The following is a 19,731-nucleotide window of genomic DNA, read 5'->3' as shown; positions in this document are numbered from 1 at the left end:
TGTACCATTTTAAACACTATGAATACATATCATATTTATAATAATGAAAAACATTAAAAAATACATGCATAAAAACCCCACTAATGTTTTACAGGAACATATGCAAATAAAACAACTGATATCAAACACACTGGAGTTTTATGTTGCAGGGAGGGAAATGGGAGAAGAGAAGAGGGTTTAAAGGGAATAGATTCCAGACATATTTTCAGAAAAATCTTAACCCTATATACTTGGATTATTTTGAGTGTGGCTTTCTCTAGAGGGTGGGAGGCAGAGATTTGATCACGACAGATGGCCACAGAAATGTACTAAGATTAGTGAAAGGTATTTTGGGAGAATATTTAAGACAATTGCCAAATAATCCAAATTACTTCGGGAACTGTCTCATTTCCCATCAAGCAGAGCTAAGAGAACCTTTACAACAGATAAGTGAAAGTTTAAATCTTAGTGGGTTTCTAGTTCTCAAAAGTTGCCATTGGGTGTGTGTTTGAGACCGAAAAGGCGAACCAGGGGACCCTGAATCCTTGAGCATCAAGGAGAACAATGGTAAGGTGGGGAAAATGGACCTGTGTTCTCCCGAGGGCCCCCAAATCGGAAGGCACAGAAGCAACAAAGGTAGTGGTTTCAGAGTTTTTGTCTCCAGCACACTGCAGAGTCTCAATATATGTACCCGAATGATACAGTAAGGAGTCTGGCACATAATAAATCACAATTACTAATCCTGTTGTGCAGTGTCTTTTGCAGTCCTATTTATAAACAGAAACACAAGCAATTCCTTGAATCTGACCTACAGGCAGTGAAGTTAAGCAGTCTTTGAAAGGACTGAGAAGGAACAACGTCCCATTTCTAGTTGTATTTGTACACTTGTGATAGTGAAAAAGAAAAATCAGTCCAAAAGCCTCCAACTCGAGGATGGAAGATGCCTTAGAGGACTGGGGCGGGGAGGGTGGGGGGGGACTCGAGGCGGGGGGGAGTCAAGGAAGGGAGGGAATATGGGGATATGTGTATAAAAACAGATGATTGAACCTGGTATACCCCCCCCCCAAAAAAAAATAAAAACAAAAAATAAAAAAAATAAAAATAAAAAAAAACAAAAGCCTGAGAGAATCAAGCTTTATGGGCCAAATGACCTCCCAAATACCAGCAACACCCAAAATGATATGAAAATTTGGAGAAGCTATCCCTGAAATCCGTATCTAAAGTTAGCCCTCCTCCTAGCTATTTTATGAGTCAGCAAAGAATCCCTGACTTCATTTTTCCTTTGATCTTAAGCATGACAGCCAAAGAAGGCAGCTAATGCCTTACATCCAATGGGAAATTGTTACTTTCCCTTATCAGGAAACACCTATTCACAGATAGAAATCTACTGAGAGCTACATGTAAGCATTTCAGTATTTTTGCTTTCAGGAAATAAAAATGATTCACGTCACCTGCTTTAAAATTTGAGAACTGGAACAGGCACCTTAACTGTGTAAATAATTGTCCATGATGGCTGTCTGTATTTTCAGAGTGAGGGATATGCTTGAATCGGGCATCTGAGCATACCATGGAAGCCAAGGAAGACTGGGAAGTCACTTTGGTTCGTGTGAAAGGAAGGAGAAAACAGGAAAGCTGAGAAAGGGGGCAAGGCCAGGAGGCTGTACGTGTAAGACTGATGGGGCTTGGGGAAAGGCAGCAGGAAGGGAGAGTGCCCAGGGAGGGAGGACGGAGCAGCCCTGGAGAGTGGAACCCTGCTCGCCTCCTGCTTGTGTGGTCCCTGAGCCAGGGAAGTTGGCCTGGGTCTGCAGACTCTTTACACCCAGCATCCAGGCCTTGGTTCCATCCAACAGTTTTAATCTCCTTTCCTCACCTGAAATCTGCATGTGCCTATCAGGCAGCCTCACTGAGTCTCCAGTCAACCTCTCTCTCTGAAATATTTGAAGACCTCTGTAACAGAGTTCCTCAAGCTGCTAATTAGCCCACCTAATTTCTATGTAAACCTGATTTGGGCAAATCTCTAGTGTTCTCTGTTTTCTTCACCTTGAGCTTTCTGTTGTTGAAAGACACTTTTTCCTTCTCAAGCAAACGTTTTACCTTCTGTGTTCTTATTCAGCACTTCATTTGATATGCATTTAATCTAGATGCCATCAACATGTTCAGCAGACTTCAGCATTCTTGTAAATCACTGGCTTCTCAGACGTAACTTCTTTTCAATTCTACTTTTCCCTGATAGATGTGACATAATGACTCTACACTGAACTGACTGCTTCGGCAGATTTCTGAAGTTTAAAGCTTGCAACCCCCCAGCAGGATGGTGAATCTCACTGAGGGGTGACTGCTGCTACACCCACAGACCAAAGGATCCTCATTCATACAAGAACATTCCTATGTGATGGGCTTTTAGGATATTACCTTCAGAGACATTTTGTTTTATTTTTGCTACTGTTAACATTATATGCTACTGTTAATACACACACATGTACAAACCATGGATTTTTCTTCAGTTGTCTCCTTGATATTTCTGCTTACCTGGTAGAGATCATTTCTCATGTTGATAATTTCATCAGAAATCAAGCCAGATGTGACTTCTAGCAGATCTCTCACAAGCTGAGCATGAAGGTGGATGACTGCTAAGTGTAAGACACTGGAATGAAAATATAGTGGCAATAATCAACTAAAGTGTTAGTGGAAAAAAAAAGATTCACAAGGTAGGATTAGACTTGCAGACTGAATCTGGCTCTCATACCTAGTTTTCTTTGGCCCCCAAATGTCTTGAATCTATGAAATGTCTTGAATCTATGAAACGTCTTGAATCCGAGGTGGGGATGCTCGTTTATGGTACCTGCCTGATCTCTGGGGGCATTCAGTTTGGACCCTTGAGGTGTTAAGGAAACTGGGCTTCGAGGCAGAGAAACCTAAGTTCAAATCCCAGCTGTGCCTCTGTACTATGGTTTCAGGGCACTTTCTCCTCTAACTTGTCCCTGACATACCCCAACACACAGATGGTGTGTGTAAAATGCCTGAACTAGGATCTATTCAGAAAATGTAGTTATCTCACCTGGCTCTGCCACCTCCTCCAAAATACAGCGTGGTGGCTTTTTAAGATCTTCCTACATCCCAAGAGGGGAGAATGGAGTCAGGCTCAACTGTTGGGCGAAGACTCTTGAAGCAAACTTCTGAAGGAGCAATGTAATTGTATTTCTCCCCCGAATTAGTCCCTCTGCCTGGAATGGTTTTGCTCCTCTTCTCTGCCTCAACAGTGCCTCTTTATCCTTCATATTCCAGTGCAAACCTCACATCCTTGGAGAAGACTTTCTCAACTTCCTGGGCAGAGCAAGTTGTCTCCCCTCAAGTTTACTGCTGGGTTGAGCAACTGAAGTTTTCTATACATCTTCCTCCCTCCCTGGCCTGTGATCCTCTGGGAGGCTGGTTCTCTCTGGGTCAGCCTTACAGTCCTGGCACACAGTTTAGGCACTAAAATAAGGATGACTGAACAAACTTAGGGCTTACACTAATGAGGCTGAAAATGCTAGCAGGTGCCAAGCATCACTCCTAGGAACAAAATTTTTTTAATTGTTAAAAACACTATTAAAATTAATTGGAAATGACTCAACAATAACAACAATAAAAAGTGGCTACTATTTGCTTAGAGCTTCTAATACCAGACTATGCTAAGCACTTGACATACATTATCTTATTAATCATAACAACAGTCTTATGAAGTAGGTAATATAATCCTTATTTTTTCAAGTGATGAAAGTGAGACTTATGGGTAAGACAGAGCTCAATCCAGGTCATATATTAAGTCCAGGATTGTCTTGTTCCAAAGCCATCTCTTAATCCCTTAAGCTCTCCTGCTTCAGGGGCGCATGTGCACTGCTGTGTAGAGCTGTAGAGGAATATCTAGGAGGATGAATCCTCCAAAGTATAGACAGATCACGACGCAGAGCACGCTCCAAGTATCCCACGGTGGCAGTGCATGTAGGATTTGAGGCACAGGCTGGATTTTCTCTAAAGATATTAGGTGTCATTTTATTCAGGCCACCTTCTTGGCAATAGTAAGTGTATATTACTTGGGATTAACATTGACACAGGAGAGCCTGAAACACTAAACTGTGACTTCATTATTTGAGAGAGATTTCTAAATGAATGATTTCAGGGTTTTAGTACTGTCTTCTGAACGACAGGGCCTAAAGTCTGATGCAAACATGATGCACACATACCAAGAAAAAGGTCGTACTTCAAAAACTGCCTAAAAATTTCCATGTGCAGCTCAGCATTTCGTAGCACAAGTACATTCCCCCTCCCCCATAAATCTTCACACCCTCATGGGAATTTCCCCAGTACCAGAAGTTTTTATTGTTTTTTTCTTCATTGTATTTTCTGTGATGACTAAAGGCCACAGGATTCAGATTATTAGCTGAATATGATCAGCTCAGTGAAAACAAGGGACCTGAGCTGTGAAGGCCAAAAGCTATCTCTCGTCTATATGCTCATGAGGACTCCCCTCTGGTCTCTCCGAGTCTCACCTCTCTGGCCTCCAGCTGTGGCAAGCCCCGTGGGCCTGCTTGCATGAGTACGTGTGTGGTCCTGGCAGGGGACCCTAAGGACTCATTTCCTGCTTGGGCAGGGATGGCCACCTCCCCAACCTCGCCATGTACATCCAGGTCCTTACACATGTCTATACGTTCCCCTCAATGCCCCCACTTGAAGGCACGCGCCTGTATCCCGTTCCACAATCCTCCCTTCAAACACCAGCCGTCTCTTTCTAACTTATATCTGCTCACCTTTCTTAGACTCATCAGCAGGTGCCTAAAAACGTCACCTGCAATGCTGCTGTCCTGTCCTGGTTAACTGCTTTCTCTTGTGGTTATATGCTATTGAATGCTAACTGGATTATTTAACCGTGTAAAAAACATTCTGCTGTTCATGACATTACACAAAGAAGGTTGTACCGGTTCCTCTCATACTGTATAACAAGGCCAGTGGTTACACCACATCCTTGGTTACGCTGCAAGGAATGAGAACAAAGGTCTCTGTTTGAAACTCTGAGGTTGGCACTTTCCTAAAGCATTTGGTTCAGTGTTTAAACTGAGGTTTAAAACACAGCACCCAAGAGCTTTTCCACAGAGAAGGATTTCTCGTTGTCGACACTATTTTGGGAAGGTTTTAGATAAAGCACTTGACTTGGATTTAAGGGCTGCTGTCGCTCGTTATTTTTATCGGCTTTTGAGATCATTTTAGAAGTCTCAATGAAAGGACTAGGAGAACTGTTTTAGAAAGAAGCCAGGTGTCTTTGCAAATATAAGCTCAGTAACAGCAGGAATGGGAAGCATGGTGCTTGGAATGTTAGACTCCCACGCAGTGTGGGTTGGAGCAAGTCACAAGAGCCTGATTCAGTCGCAGACTGGCGACTATTAACAGGGCCAGCAGAGGAGGAACCAGTAACTGGGAAAGAATGACAACAGCCTCTTAATCATTTTGTTGTTGTTGTTGTTGTTGTTGTGCTGTCTCTGCTGGGCTTTTCCTTGAGAATATTTATATTACAAATATGCAGTTGGGGTAACAAGAGCTTTAGGGATTTGGTAAGACCAGATTTCATTACATTATTCCAATAAATAAAGCAAATATTACTATTCCAAAAAACAAATGTTTATTAAATATCATTCTAAACCTTATTCCAACCAATAAAGCAGGGCTTTTCAAAAAGTACCACTCCCCCTACACATGTGAGTTTTCCTGCCCAGAGTGCTGTCCTCTTTGATGAGTGTTCCGGCTATTAGAGCCCAACAGGGCAGAGCCACAGCACAGCAGCAGCAGACTGTGCCACTCCAGCTTACTGACACCTTGTTTTCCTTGCGAGAGTGTTTCAGTTGCAGGACCCAACAACTTTGATCCATTCTTCTCATCTCTAGCCAGCATGCATACAATTCTTTTCTCTCTTTGTCCCTTTAAAGCAACCCTTGTTGCAAAAGTCCTGACTTACCTGTCCCCATTCTCATCCTGCACTGCAGTGAGATGGCGCTGGACAGCCAGCAGCATCTTCACATCCCCTGTTACTGCGTAGTCAAAAAGGGCATTGGCATGCTGCTTGGCAAGCTGCATAGCCTTCTCCAGAAAGAGGTTATCTGCAAGGCAATGATCACAATCACAGCTGAGTTTCCTATACTTGCTCTACAGGAATGGCACAGTTGAGGCCAGGACCATCCGCATTCATGTTCTGATACCCTGAGACACACCAATTTAGTGAGGGGTGCTCCTTTCGGTGCTTCTGGATTGTGTTCATTAGAAAAAGCACAACTGGATGCTGGCTCACTGACAAATACAGAGGCTGATCTGAAAAAAATCTGTCTACAGTTTGTTTGGGGGAAAAGAAATTCAGAAATGTCTGTTATTTTAAGGGGAACAATCACTCTCCAAATGATGTTAACTGGATTTTTCCATAATTCTAAATAATCGATCTCCTGGTGATATAATCCTTCACTGGAGTCTTGAACGACTCTCTTATTAGGCCAAAGTGTCAAAAGTCAGTCTCTGCCACAGAGATGGAGACTCTCCGTGAGCCACTGGCATTTTTGTCAACTTTGCTTTCCGAAGGTCAATGGGAGGGAAACTGCGGCTTGCAGCCCCAATCCTGTGAGTTGCCTGTTTTACATGGCCCCCTAGCTAAGCATGGTTTGGGGTGTTAAAAAAAGAATATGCAATAGAAACCATATGTAGCCCCCAATTCTACATAGTTACTATCTTTCTCTTACAGAAAAAGTCTTCCAAGCATAATCTAGGATGACCTAGACTCATGACACATACTCTCACGGGTACTGGTTCCAAATATACACCGTCCCTCCTAATCCTGGTTCTTCAAAGAAGGCATCAGGATAGAGCGAAAAGTTCTTATTTTCAGGCAAAGTTCCACTTCAGTATGACAGTCAAGCTACATTTGAGAGAAGGGAGACTGTCAAAGTTATGCAAACGGCTCTCTATTATGTGTGGTGGAAATGATTTAGATTATCTCTCGTGATACCCTAACTGGGGGATGTTGACTGAGGAGGCATATGTAAATTTCTGTACTTTATATTCAAAGATAACACTGGGAAAATGGAAATCCCAGTGTGAATAAAAGAACCCGGCACATGCTTTTCAAAAGGCACCTACGGCTCTGAAGAGCACACTGAACCAAATGTTGATGTATCATCTTTAGATCAACAGAAAACAAACTTGTCTTCTGGAAATGGGCTCTCTACCTAGAACCGACCCACCCTTTCACCAACCAGTACAATGCAGTCCTCCATGTGCTCACTCACCCTGGAAACTGCAAATCTCCTCCTTTACTCCTACTGAATACGTCAGATTAGCTTCACTGTCCCCCTTGCAGGACTCTTTATCTTGTTCTGTGGTTTCTGTTACTTGCCCAGAGAGATTTATGGCCTCTCTGTCATCACTCTTGTCACAACCTTCAGGGTCATTTTTAGGTGGGGTGTTTATGGATCCTAAGATAAAAGCAAAAAATCAGTTTTTTTCCTCAGTAAAATATATTAATTAAGTTATAATTCACTGTTTCAGCAAAGGTCAGATAAAAATAGGAGGCAAGTTTCCTGCAAAGGGAGAAGAAAAACAATAATTTAAAATTCCTTTTAAATCGATCATAAGTAATACGTCTTGGAGCTATTTTAGTCACTTCCCCAAAACTTCTTTTTAATTGAGGTATAATTGACATATAACACTGTAATAATTTCAGGTGTACAATATAATGACTCAAAATTTGTATATATTGCAAAATGATCACCACAATAAGTCTAGTTAACATCCATCAGCATATATTGTTACAATTTCTTTTTTCTTTCTTTTTTAAAAATTAATTAATTTTAAGCTCTTTATTGGAATATAATGGCTTTACACTGTTGTGCCAGTTTTTGCTGTACAACAAAGTGAACCAGCTGTATTTATATATATATCTCCATATCCCCTCCCTCCCGTGACTCCTTCCCACCTTCCCTATCCCAGCCCTCTAAGTCATCACTCATCCAAATTCTTTTTTCTTATGATAAGAACTTTAGGACCTTAACTAATTTTTTTTTCTACGTTTCTAAAAATGAACATCTCATTCTGTTTATTTATAAAGGAGAAAAATGAAATAAAGCTCTTCTAGAAATTGCAAGGAAGTGGAATTTTTAAAGTTCTTGAAAGCAGAGTAGCTATTTTTTTTCCCCTAATACTCACGCAAGTTGTGAAGATGTGATCTCACTTTACATTCTTTGGTGTGGGAGTTATCCAGTGCACTGTTTCTGATCACATTCTTTCAGGTCCTACTATGCTATCTGACAGCTACTATGAGAACACTGAGATTTTATAGGCAGATCTGGTTCAAATCCTGGTTCTGCCACTAAAAGATATGTACCTTCAGTGAGTGAATGATAATTTCTGAACCTTGGTGTGCTCTGTCTGTAAAATGGAGATACTAGAATTTTCCTTACAGAGGAAACATGAAGATTACAGTTAAAACATGTAAAAGCACCTGACATAGAACAGGCTTTGAATACATGAGAAGACCTTTTTGTATTATTTCTTCAATGAGTACACTAGAATGGGCATAGAATATGAAGTATAAACATATGATGTGCAACCGATAATTAGGAGACACATTTGATGAGAAAAGACCATCCCTATAAAACTCTAAATGTCTTCAAAAGTGTAGTATTTAAGAAAAAAGAGAAAGAACAGGTAAGTTTGGTGACTTTTTTATGTTTGAATAGTCAAGTCTAAGTCCCTTTTTAATGTTCTTTTCTTTCCCCTATTTATGCCATGTACAAAGCAAATATATAAACAGAAATACAGCATCAGGAATAGAATTTATACTCTCCACAGGAAATAATAATTTTGGGGGAAAGAAGTACCTTCTTGACTTATTTGCATTCATCCATATTTTTCAATATAATGTTGTGGTGAGTAATGATTAAAAAAACTTTTGGGCTTTAATTAACTTTTAAACAAAATTTTTGTCCCTTCCTCAGTACTGAAAAAAAAAAAAGTGTTACTTACCATGCTTCATCCCAGCATTAGATTTAGTGGTTCCGGGGTGGAAGGTAATTCCACCATATGTAGGAAATCCATAGTGCGGGAAGCCATACCCTGAAATGGCAAGTAAAACAAATGAAACCTCATGATGATTTTTTAAATAAAAAAAGACTCAGCAAACCTTGGTGACCCTCCCTCAGGTGAGCACAGGCATTGGTGTGCCCAACACGGTCCTTCTGTTGAGAGTTAGTAAGACATATCATTGGGGGTCCTGGGATGATCAGAATTCGACTCTGGCAAGGTTGACATTTTGGCAACTTGGGCAGAGCCCAGGCTCTGGGCAGTATGGAGGAGTTCATGCTGGAGAAAGTCTCCCACTCCCCCATGGAGGGGAGAGGCTAATGGTGAGTGGCTACCACCCAGACCCAGACTTGCTGACACAGAAGTAACCTCTGGAGGCAAAAACTGAACTAAACAACATACAGAAACATACACTGGACTCCTCAACAGAAACATGCCCCCACTGGTCACTCTCATGCATTTCTGGTGGAAGCATAAGCTGGTAAAACTCTCCGGGGAAGCAGTGAGAATTAGCTGTCATACTCTCTGACAGAGTAATTTCACTTTAAAGAATTTAATTTACAAAAGTAATCTGGAATAAAAGAAAAGCAACTGTGGATAGAGGAGTTCAGTACAACATTTTACGTAAGAAACAGGAAACAACATTCAAGTAATTTATACTATGGTTTGTTCACTTGATGAAATATTACAAGTCATTAAAATGATGCTTAAAAATGATGCTTATGTAAAATTTATATTACCATGGGGAAATGCTTATGTTAAACCGTTAGGAAAAAGCAGCATACATGATTCTATACACAACCATGATGTGATGATAATAAACAGGTCATACGAGTAAATGGATTAAAATACTGTGTACAATAAGGATCGCAGCTGTGCCTGGGGAAATGTACAAATATGCATCATAATGTATGTAACCCCCAAAATAAGAGTTAATCTTTGACGGCAGGATTTTATGGATTTTCAACTTTTCTACAACATAGCGTAAATATAACATGAAACCTTTTCAGTGTTTCCAAAGAATACCAAAACAACTGTACCGAAAAAAAAAAAAAAGAAGAAAGGAGGGGGGACTATACCAAAATGTTAAGAGGTATTCTTTGGATAACTGGCCTTTGTGACTTTTAAAAATTCTTACATTTTTTGATATTATCTATCTACATCTTATAAAATGAACATGCATTTCTTTGAAAAAAATTTGCTACGAAATTTTAATTAATGTAATATCATGTTCAATAATGTCACAACCACTCAACCCATTGACAAGGAAATCCAGGAGAAGAAAATCTGTCCTCTCAGATGTGAAAGAACAGACTTGGCTGATACCTGGGCCAGTACTTCCAGCGCCACCCCCTCCACCACCGCTGCCAAACATGCCTCCGCCTCCAGCTCCAGCACCACTACCGCCGCCGAAACTATCCGAGAAATTGGGCATGAGCTTCTGCCGTTTCCTCTGCACTTCCTCTTTATCTGTATGTAAAGGAAGAGAAACCAGAGGAGAAAAGATTGATTCAGTTCCACTACTAGTCTCAGAAAGAATATTGATTCTGATGGTATTTTTAAACATCTTAAAGGGAAATAGAAAGCACCCAAGGAGGAAGAGATGCCAAATTTCAAGAAGCATTATGTTTATTCCAATGAGTATGAAGAGCAAGAACCAGCCTCAGAGGGACCACAGAACAGTGCACACCCAAATTCTCTCTACAATGGCTTCTTAAGTCCCCCATGTCATTCAAGTTAGTGAGAGATGAGACTGCCCAACCAAGATGAAGATAATGAAAATGCTGAAGGAGAAAAACATTACTGAGCATTTTCACTTGGTCATACAAAACAACTGTTACTAATCAGCTAACATTATGCATCTACAATGAGCTAAGTGCTGAGGATAAAGTATGACATCATGTCTCTGCTGTCAAGAACCCTCCAATATAATTTTTTTTCTTTTTTTCTTTTTTTGGGGGTACACCAGGTTCAATCAACTGTTTTTATACACATATCCCTGTATTCCCTCCCTTCCTTGACTCCCCCACCTCGAGTCCCCCCCACCCTCCCTGCCCCAGTCCTCTAAGGCATCTTCCATCCTCGAGTTGGACTCCCTTTGTTATACAACAACTTCCCACTGACTATTTTACAGTTGGTAGTATATATATGTCTGTGCTACTCTCTCGCTTCATCTCAGTTTCCCCTTCACCCCCCGCCCCCTCCCATATCTCGAGTTCTCCAGTCCATTCTCTGTATCTACATCCTTGTTCTTGCCACTGAGTTCATCAGTACCATTTTTAGATTCCGTATATGTGAGTTAGCATACAATATTTGTCCTTCTCTTTCTGACTTACTTCACTCTGTATGACAGATTGTAGTTCTATCCACCTCATTACATATAGCTCCATCTCATCCCTTTTTATAGCTGAGTAATATTCCATTGTGTATATATGCCACATCTTCTGTATCCATTCATTTGTTGATGGGCATTTAGGTTGCTTCCATGTCCTGGCTATTGGAAATAGTGCTGCAATAAACATTATGGTACAAGTTTCTTTTGGGATTATGGTTTTCTTTGGGTATATGCCCAGGAGTGGGATGACTGGATCATATGGTAGTTCTATTTGTAGTTTTTTAAGGAACCTCCAAATTGTTTTCCATAGTGGCTGTACCAACTTACAGTCCCACCAACAGTGCAGGAGAGTTCCCTTTTCTCCACACCCTCTCCAACATTTGTGGTTTCCAGACTTTGTGATGATGGCCATTCTGATCGGTGTGAGGTGATACCTCATTGTGGCTTTGACTTGCGTTTCTCTGACCCTCCAATATAATTTTAAGGATGTAGGGGAAAGAGAGAGAAAGCACTATAATGCTATGTATGTTAAACTCATGGTGCCAGCTAGGGATCCAGGAGTTCAAGGAAGGATTTCCAGGGAGTCCTGTGGACTGGAAAATTCAGGAAAGGCTTCCCAGCATCACCTTTATATCAGGAAAGGGCAAAGGGAGGATGTTCTGGGAAGAGGATGGAGAGGGAAAGTAATGAAGGAACCAAGGTGCACTGCATGTATATGAGAACAGTAGTGGATGAGCCTAGCTGAAGTGAAAGTTTAGTGTGAGGAATTCGGGAGAAATGGGGCTGATTGGGACCACATTGTCAAGCACCTGGATTATGAACCTAAGGGATTTAATTTACAGGCAGGAGAGCCATGGAATGTTTTTGAACTGGGGAATGCTGTGTACAGGGGGGTATTTTAGGAAGATTCATCTGTCACTGGTACATAGGACAAAGTAAAGAGTCAAAGTGAGAGGCAGAGACAGTGCAGACATTAGGTGTTGGAGGTTGTTCCTTAGTGGTCACAATAATAAAAATGCATGGATCCCAGGAAGACAATACAAAAGGGATCTGGAGCCACTGGTGACTCATGAGATATGTGAGGCTAAAAGACTAGGACCACTACTTGACTAAAATACAGTCATGCCCGCTGAGATTTTTGATTGTCCAGGTTTAGATACTATTCAGACTTTTCCCCCTCATTCTTCACGTGGTTGCTCTGTTTTTCTTTTGCTTCTCCCCAGCCACACTGCCCCTTTGAGTTCTGCCAGTGCCTTTGTGGTCTATTGCTCCTTTCTTGTTTCTTTTCTGTTTCTCTTTCCCTTCTCTGAATTTCCCACCTTATATATTTTTTCTCCCTTCTCTCTTTTGAAACAAAGTGGTGAAAGAAATTTTTTGGTTTTTGTTTAAATTAAATCAACAGTCAATATGGTATTCTTTTTTTTTAATTAGCAGTCTAATACTTAACAATTGTCCTATTTCTGATCCTTCATGTCAGTTCTGGTCATTATTTATGTTCAGAAAGATCTTTATTTCTAATTCTGTGGTTGTTTCAGTCATCTCAGGGCTGCAAAGAATGCTGTTGTTTACTGATTATCTCGTGATCATCTAAGTGCAGTTGAAAGGTGAAGTAGGGGAAAGTAGGGTAGCAAACTACACTCAAGAAATAATCTTTTAAAACGGATCTTGTCCAGACTCGTTAGGAAGAAAAAAGCCAGCGTGGGTCAACTTTGAAGAAAACATGCTTCCATTAAAAAGGGGTGACCTTAAAGTGGAGAAACTTGAACAATTTCCTTCTCAAAGGTTTTGGACAGATTTATAAAGTTTCTCCATCAGCTGTATCATAACTAATAGTCATAATTATTACTCATCCTATAAACTGTTGATCTCACATGGAATATCAGTTCATCAGATATATGAAATACAAGAGCAAAGCAGACAACATATTCATCTTCAGAAATAAATGTTATCTACCGACATGTTTTCTAGCAAGGAGACCATTTGGTATTTGCTATGTACTCCTTTTGATTTACAAAACAGGGACATTCACTGGTTATATTTCATTGTAAAACGAGAATTTTTAAGAGTCAATTTAAAAAATATTAACTATCCTACAGCCATTAAGATGTCAATGACAAGAAACTGAAACAGAAAATTCCACATGACAAGCTTTTTTCCAATAGAAGAACACGCAGTCCGAATTCCCATGGAATTGAACATGGGGATTTTCACACCGGGTTTACCTACCCTTGTGCTGCTTTTGACAGTGGACCATGGGATGTGCTATGAAACATCAACCTATTCTAAAAGGGACCTAAGTGGCCACTCACTACAAGCTCTCCTTTTATAGAAGAGGAAACCGAACCTAGGATGTTAAGGGACTTGTATGAGGTCAGGGGTGAGTGAAGATCAGATACAAGGTCTCATTAGCATTCCCTTATATTAGGTCACCATTTTGGAGGAAACACTCTAACATATCTTTGCTTCCTTTAATAACTGATGATTTAAGATAACAGCTTGGTTCAGCTTGTTTCGCAAATGCCGATAAAACTTTTGGTGTGCATGTGCCGTAAAAGTACTTCATTCTCGCTTTTCGGGTTCTAGCTTGCCAGTAAAGATGCCTGCATTTATCCTGACCATACATTTAAAAATCTAAAGATTATGATTCTGTTTCTTCCTAATCTCCATCTTTTCAGACTACAAAGTCATTACGGCCTTTCTCTGCTTTTGTGTAACGGTTCCTCAACTATCTTCTTCCCTTGCCAATAATCCCTCTCCTGATTATTTTGATTGTCTCCCTGGACCCAACCATCTCCATGATGTTTGTGTGAGACACAATGTCAATGACCACAAAGGATGCAGAGTTCAGGGCTGGATGATTCTGTACAACAAGAGGCATATGATATATTTCTTTGTCTCATGTCCTACTTGGTGGCACCCAACAAGTTACTAGTGTTTTGGATGAGGATGGCAACATGGTTGGTCAAACAATATCTGAGCTCTCAGATATTTAACAAGCATCTACTATGTGACATATATTCTTCCAGATGTAGCAATAAACATGAAAGATCAAATCTGTGACCTAAAGAACATTCTTCCTACTGGAGGTAGGAGAAAGACAACAGACACATAAATTAATAGGTAAGATAATTTTACATATTGATAAAAGTAAGTGAAGAATAAAATGAGGCGATGAGATAGGGAGTGACTGCAGGGGCTGGGGGCAGTGGGAGGTGTATTCTATGACTCCTGAGAAATGAACACAACGATTCCTTGGGTTGTACAGTTTGCATTCATTTTTACATAGTTACTCTGATGCTAAATGGCCTGCTACTTTTCTGGCCAGTCATGTGCCTGGTGTGATTATTTCTCCTTGTGATTATTTCAACTTGGGATTTTATAATCTAGAAGGTTTTCTAGACTAAGGTAATTTGTTATCCTCAATAAAATTGTTCTAATCTTATAACAACTCAACCACAATACATGTTGGCCTTTCTTTCTGTAGAGCTCAACTACTAACTCCAGATGGTTTTCTACATTGTTTGTATAGATGGAGCTTTTAGTCAATGATAACCTGCAATGTAAGTGCTTGACGCACAAAAGGTGAGATTTTGAACTTTCAGGAGACCCCACTCTCTCACTCCAGCCCCAGATAGCTCCTACCATAATAGGGTCTCAATGAAAGTAACAGCCTGAATGTGCCCCTGCTGTATCAGACTCTTTTCAGGCACAAATGCCGCTGGGAAAGGGACACAGGCAGCCTAGAAACCAAGCTCAGCTTTGAATATTCCTAGGTTCATACACGTGTAGGTAATCTGGGTTTCCCTTTTTTATCCGACTCTCTGCGTTAGAAAAATTGACATTATTTTGAACACATATTTTAGGAGAAGAAATCTTTTTTTTTTTCCCCCAAGAAAGTCCAAAAAAACATTTGCCCTGTTTCTCTTCTGGGTCTGCTTTTAAAGAAGCGTGTTAAATCCCAAGCAATGATTTTCAAACTTTATGCAGACGGCTGCATTCAGAAGCCCTCAGGCAGTTTCTAGGCAGGGAAGTGCAGAGAGGGGAGCAAGTGCTCCAGGAGGAAGGCCAAGTAGGTGGGGCTCCCCACCTCCATTTTAAGCAGAGCTTCTCAGGTTTATATACTGAGATTTCGCACAAAATTTCATGTGGAGGGGAAAAAAAGGCTCCTCTGCCGACAGCGTTTTCAAACCACCAAGAACGGAACGCGCTATAAATCTCACCCATTGGTAGAGAGGTCACAAGCTCAGAAAAGAAACGAGAACTCACGGAACCGTTTTCTAAACGCTCCCGCCACAACGTGAATTCTAGGAAAAGAAATCCCTCTGCACGGATCACCCATCACATGTGGCTATCGCAGGAGCAGCAACCGTGTGGATCCTTGCTGTGGCACCGCTGTGGGTTCCAACCTCAGCCAGGACCTGGGTGCCCTGTCCCTCCTCAGTCTCACTTCCCTCTAGTCCAGGGGTTTCTAATTTTGTTTGTACCGTGGCCTCTTCTGCAGTCTGATGAAGTCTATGGACCTTTTCTTAGAATCATAGTTTTTAGCATGTAAAATATAGAACAGGATGACAAAAAAGCCTAATTGTTTTAAAGTACATTTCTAGCCATGGACCCCCATAGAGGTCAGTGAACTCAGGTTAACAAACACCTTTGGGGCCTGTCACCCTCATACTGACAGGATTCTCCATGCTTAATTTCCCACCCTGCCCTCTCCTGAGTTCCAGTCCTGCCTTTCGAATGGCCTATTAGGAATTTGCCACAGAAATCTACAACGCAACGTGTTTCACACTGAACTCTGTCTTTGCCCGCCCAAATCTACTTTTGCTCTCCTGATTCTTCATCAATTCAACCATATCACAACTCCCCAGGCTGGGGTTCCTAGAACCACCTATGACTCCTGATTTTCTCTTTCACCTCCTACCCCGACCAGCACCTGGGTCCTCTTGACACCATCACTGCACTGCCTCCTGCATCCACCACCTCCTTTCACTCTACTGCACTAAGGCCTTCACTAACTTCACAATTTCTCACTTGGATTCTTGCATTCCTCTTCTGACTCACTGTCTGCTGCCTATAGTCTCTTCAGTGTCTACAGAGAGAAATGAGAGGCATCACTCCAAATCCAAACTGGCTTCATCATTCCCCTTTCCAGAATCAATGCAAAATTCTTTAGGTGACAGTTACAGCACTACAGAGCCTGGCTCTGGCCTTGCTTACCTGCCATGGCCTTCAGGAGTCTACCTCAGTGCTCACAACGCTCACTTTTCTCTGAATAAACACTGTTTTAAGTCCTCACATTTCCTAAGACTAGGAAACCCTTTCCTTCTCTGTTGCACACTCAAATACTGAAATACATTCCCAAGTTTCAGGACCTTGAAGAAGCCTTTTTGGTGGCTTCTTCAAAATCTAGGGTTCTCTCTCCTTGGCATTCTCCTATGTTTCTGTGGATGCTTCACTTTTGGAACTTACCAAAATAATAATTCACATTATAACAATTTAAGGAGACTATGATCTCCCCTTCTTGGTGTGTCCTTTGTGGGGAAGAGAACGTTGCCTTATTCATTTTTATAGCTCTGCACTGCGTGGTGGCTGAGTCTTCTGTTCAACTGCCTGAGTCCAGTTGACAGAGTGACTGATTTTCCTACACAGCAAGCCTTATCTTTTCATCTCAACTGCTTGAACTCTGAGTTACTCAATAAATGATAGATTCTCAAATTCACAGAGAAAATTTCAAATGTCTGTATCTCATACAAAACTTGGTGGAAATAACATTGTTTTAAAAGGCTAGACTTAATTCTATGACCCCAAAATAGTATATTACTTCTTTGAAAAGAAGTACCATGGACCCAGGGACCAGGTACTAGGAAGCTATTCAAAGGAGGTGACTACCTGACCTTTTCAAATCAGCTTACTGGAATAAGCACGAGCGTTTAAACAATCGAGTTACCTTTTATTTCAGGATAGTAGAGAAAAGGTTTTGGTTCGCTAGTTTCCAAATCAGATTTCCTCCGAAGTTGGACAAATACGGAGGCTGGTTTTGTAATGTTGATGTCTTTATATTTTGGAGTTTTGAAGACGATGGCAAACTGCAGGATACAAAGATCCAAATGTTGGAGTAGGACTACATTTCTTTTCCAGAAATACTACTCATTAAACACATTCTTCATGCCCAATGTTTAGACATAATGTATTAAAAAAATACAACATCTTAGAGAAAGTTACAACCTTAGAATTCTATGCCCATACATTTTTATTAAATTGCCAATGTGAAACCGAAATTTAAGACTGTCAGTGTATTACAAATCTTCATTAGTTTACTTGTCTAAAATTTCAAATGTCCTTCAGTGTAAATAATCACGTGAATAAAATATGTTGCATACATCTTCTCCTTTTCCAAATTAGTCTTAAGCCTCCAAGATTATTTACAGCAATGTCAGAAAGGCTAGTCGTGGAAAGAGAGAGATGAGGAAGGTGGTATTACTACCAGCCTGCCGGCCAGCCAATGAACAAAGAAAACTAAATCCTGTAAGGGACACATGACAGTGTCAGTGTGTTGTGAGGTGAGGATGGCCAAGGCTCTAGGTATACACCGGTATTCTGTAACACCTCTAAGACAGCCTCCTCATTGATATCTGGTAGTGCCAGAATAGTTAGGCGTTTTACATTTTTTAGCTGGATTTTTTTTTTCATTTGATCCACAAAATTAGTAAGTTTAATCTAACAGTTACATAGAGAACCTTCCACCAAACAAAAAAATAAGGATATAATTATTTTCAAGTACCAATGGAATATTTCTAAAAACTGATCATAAAGTCACAGAGAAAGACAAAAAAAAAAAAAAAGTCAAAGAACTTATGTCTAAGACCACCTTCTATGACCACAATATAATGTTGAAATCATCAATAAAACATCTCTTAAATGTTTGGAAACTTAAAAATCGACTCCTAGATAACAAATTTAAAAGAAAATCATAATAGAAATGATAAAATAAGAACCGAGCAATAATAAAAGTATTATGCTATCAAAATGTGGATCTCAGCTTATAGTTTTAATGCGTTTGTAACAAAAACACAAGACTAAATACACTTAATATATTTTCTTTTTTATAAAACATTTTACACTTCAATTTTTTTTCATAAGGTGCACATATAACTTTTAAATTAAAACACTTCTTTTTTCCATTAAACTATGTTTGGGGCAGAATCACCACTGCTGAGGGGCCCGCTGCTTCGAGCAACTGTGCACTGTCAGCATTTTTTTTTTTTTTGGGGGGGTACACCAAGTTCAATCAACTGTTTTTTGTTTTTTGTTTTTTTTTTTAATTTAATTTTATTTTTTTGGGGGGGTACATCAGGTTCAATCATCTGTTTTTATACACATATCCCTGTATTCCCTCCCTTCCTTGACGCCCCCACCTCGAGTCCCCCCCACCCTCCCTGCCCCAGTCCTCTAAGGCATCTTCCATCCTCGAGTTGGACTCCCTTTGCTATACAACAACTTCCCACTGACTATCTATTTTACAGTTGGTAGTATATATATGTCTGTGCTACTCTCTCGCTTCATCTCAGTTTCCCCTTCACCCCCCGCCCCCTCCCATACCTCAAGTTCTCCAGTCCATTCTCTGTATCTGCGTCCTTGTTCTTGTCACTGAGTTCATCAGTACCATTTTTAGATTCCGTATATGTGAGTTAGCATACAATATTTGTCCTTCTCTTTCTGACTTACTTCACTCTGTATGACAGATTGTAGTTCTATCCACCTCATTACATATAGCTCCATCTCATCCCTTTTTATAGCTGAGTAATATTCCATTGTGTATATATGCCACATCTTCTGTATCCATTCATTTGTTGATGGGCATTTAGGTTGCTTCCATGTCCTGGCTATTGGAAATAGTGCTGCAATAAACATTATCGTACAAGTTTCTTTTGGGATTATGGTTTTCTTTGGGTATATGCCCAGGAGTGGGATGACTGGATCATATGGAAGTCCTATTTGTAGTTTTTTAAGGAACCTCCAAATTGTTTTCCATAGTGGCTGTACCAACTTACAGTCCCACCAACAGTGCAGGAGAGTTCCCTTTTCTCCACACCCTCTCCAACATTTGTTGTTTCCAGATTTTGTGATGATGGGCACTGTCAGCATTTAACACCCCACCTCAAAGGCGTTTTAGCTGGATTTTTTGGGATGTAATATATTCAAAGGGATCAAAGCTTTGTAAAATATAAAAAGGTATACAATGGCACACATTGAAAAATCTCCTTGCCATTCCTATCCCTCATCCAGACAGTGCCTACTGTGTGCCTGCCTGCCCACCTCCCCCA

At 40.5% G+C, this 19,731-nt stretch overlaps 1 protein-coding gene across 4 annotated transcripts in view; it reads right to left on the bottom strand.

The window, feature by feature from the left end:
- The window catches only part of NFKB1 (nuclear factor kappa B subunit 1), a 115,712-nt gene that overhangs the window by 12,809 nt on the left and 83,172 nt on the right, over positions 1-19,731 (bottom strand). For 3 of the 4 annotated variants that reach the window (XR_009052762.1, XM_057728525.1, XM_057728526.1), the window contains exons 11-16: positions 17,355-17,493; positions 10,399-10,542; positions 9,016-9,105; positions 7,281-7,466; positions 5,966-6,107; positions 2,509-2,623 (exon numbers count right to left, since the gene is read on the bottom strand). Coding sequence is in view for 3 of the 4 variants with exons in the window: in XM_057728525.1 (XP_057584508.1) it covers positions 2,509-2,623; positions 5,966-6,107; positions 7,281-7,466; positions 9,016-9,105; positions 10,399-10,542; positions 17,355-17,493 (816 nt within the window). In the remaining variant the exon portion in view is untranslated. The remainder of the gene's footprint in view (positions 1-2,508; positions 2,624-5,965; positions 6,108-7,280; positions 7,467-9,015; positions 9,106-10,398; positions 10,543-17,354; positions 17,494-19,731) is intronic. The other variant, XM_057728527.1, reaches the window with a different exon arrangement.

This window comes from Hippopotamus amphibius, chromosome 3, assembly GCF_030028045.1.
Source record: "Hippopotamus amphibius kiboko isolate mHipAmp2 chromosome 3, mHipAmp2.hap2, whole genome shotgun sequence".
Classification (NCBI taxonomy): Eukaryota; Metazoa; Chordata; class Mammalia; order Artiodactyla; family Hippopotamidae; genus Hippopotamus; species Hippopotamus amphibius.
Note: the sequence above shows the minus strand (reverse complement) of the source record. Positions and strands in the feature narration are given on the sequence as shown.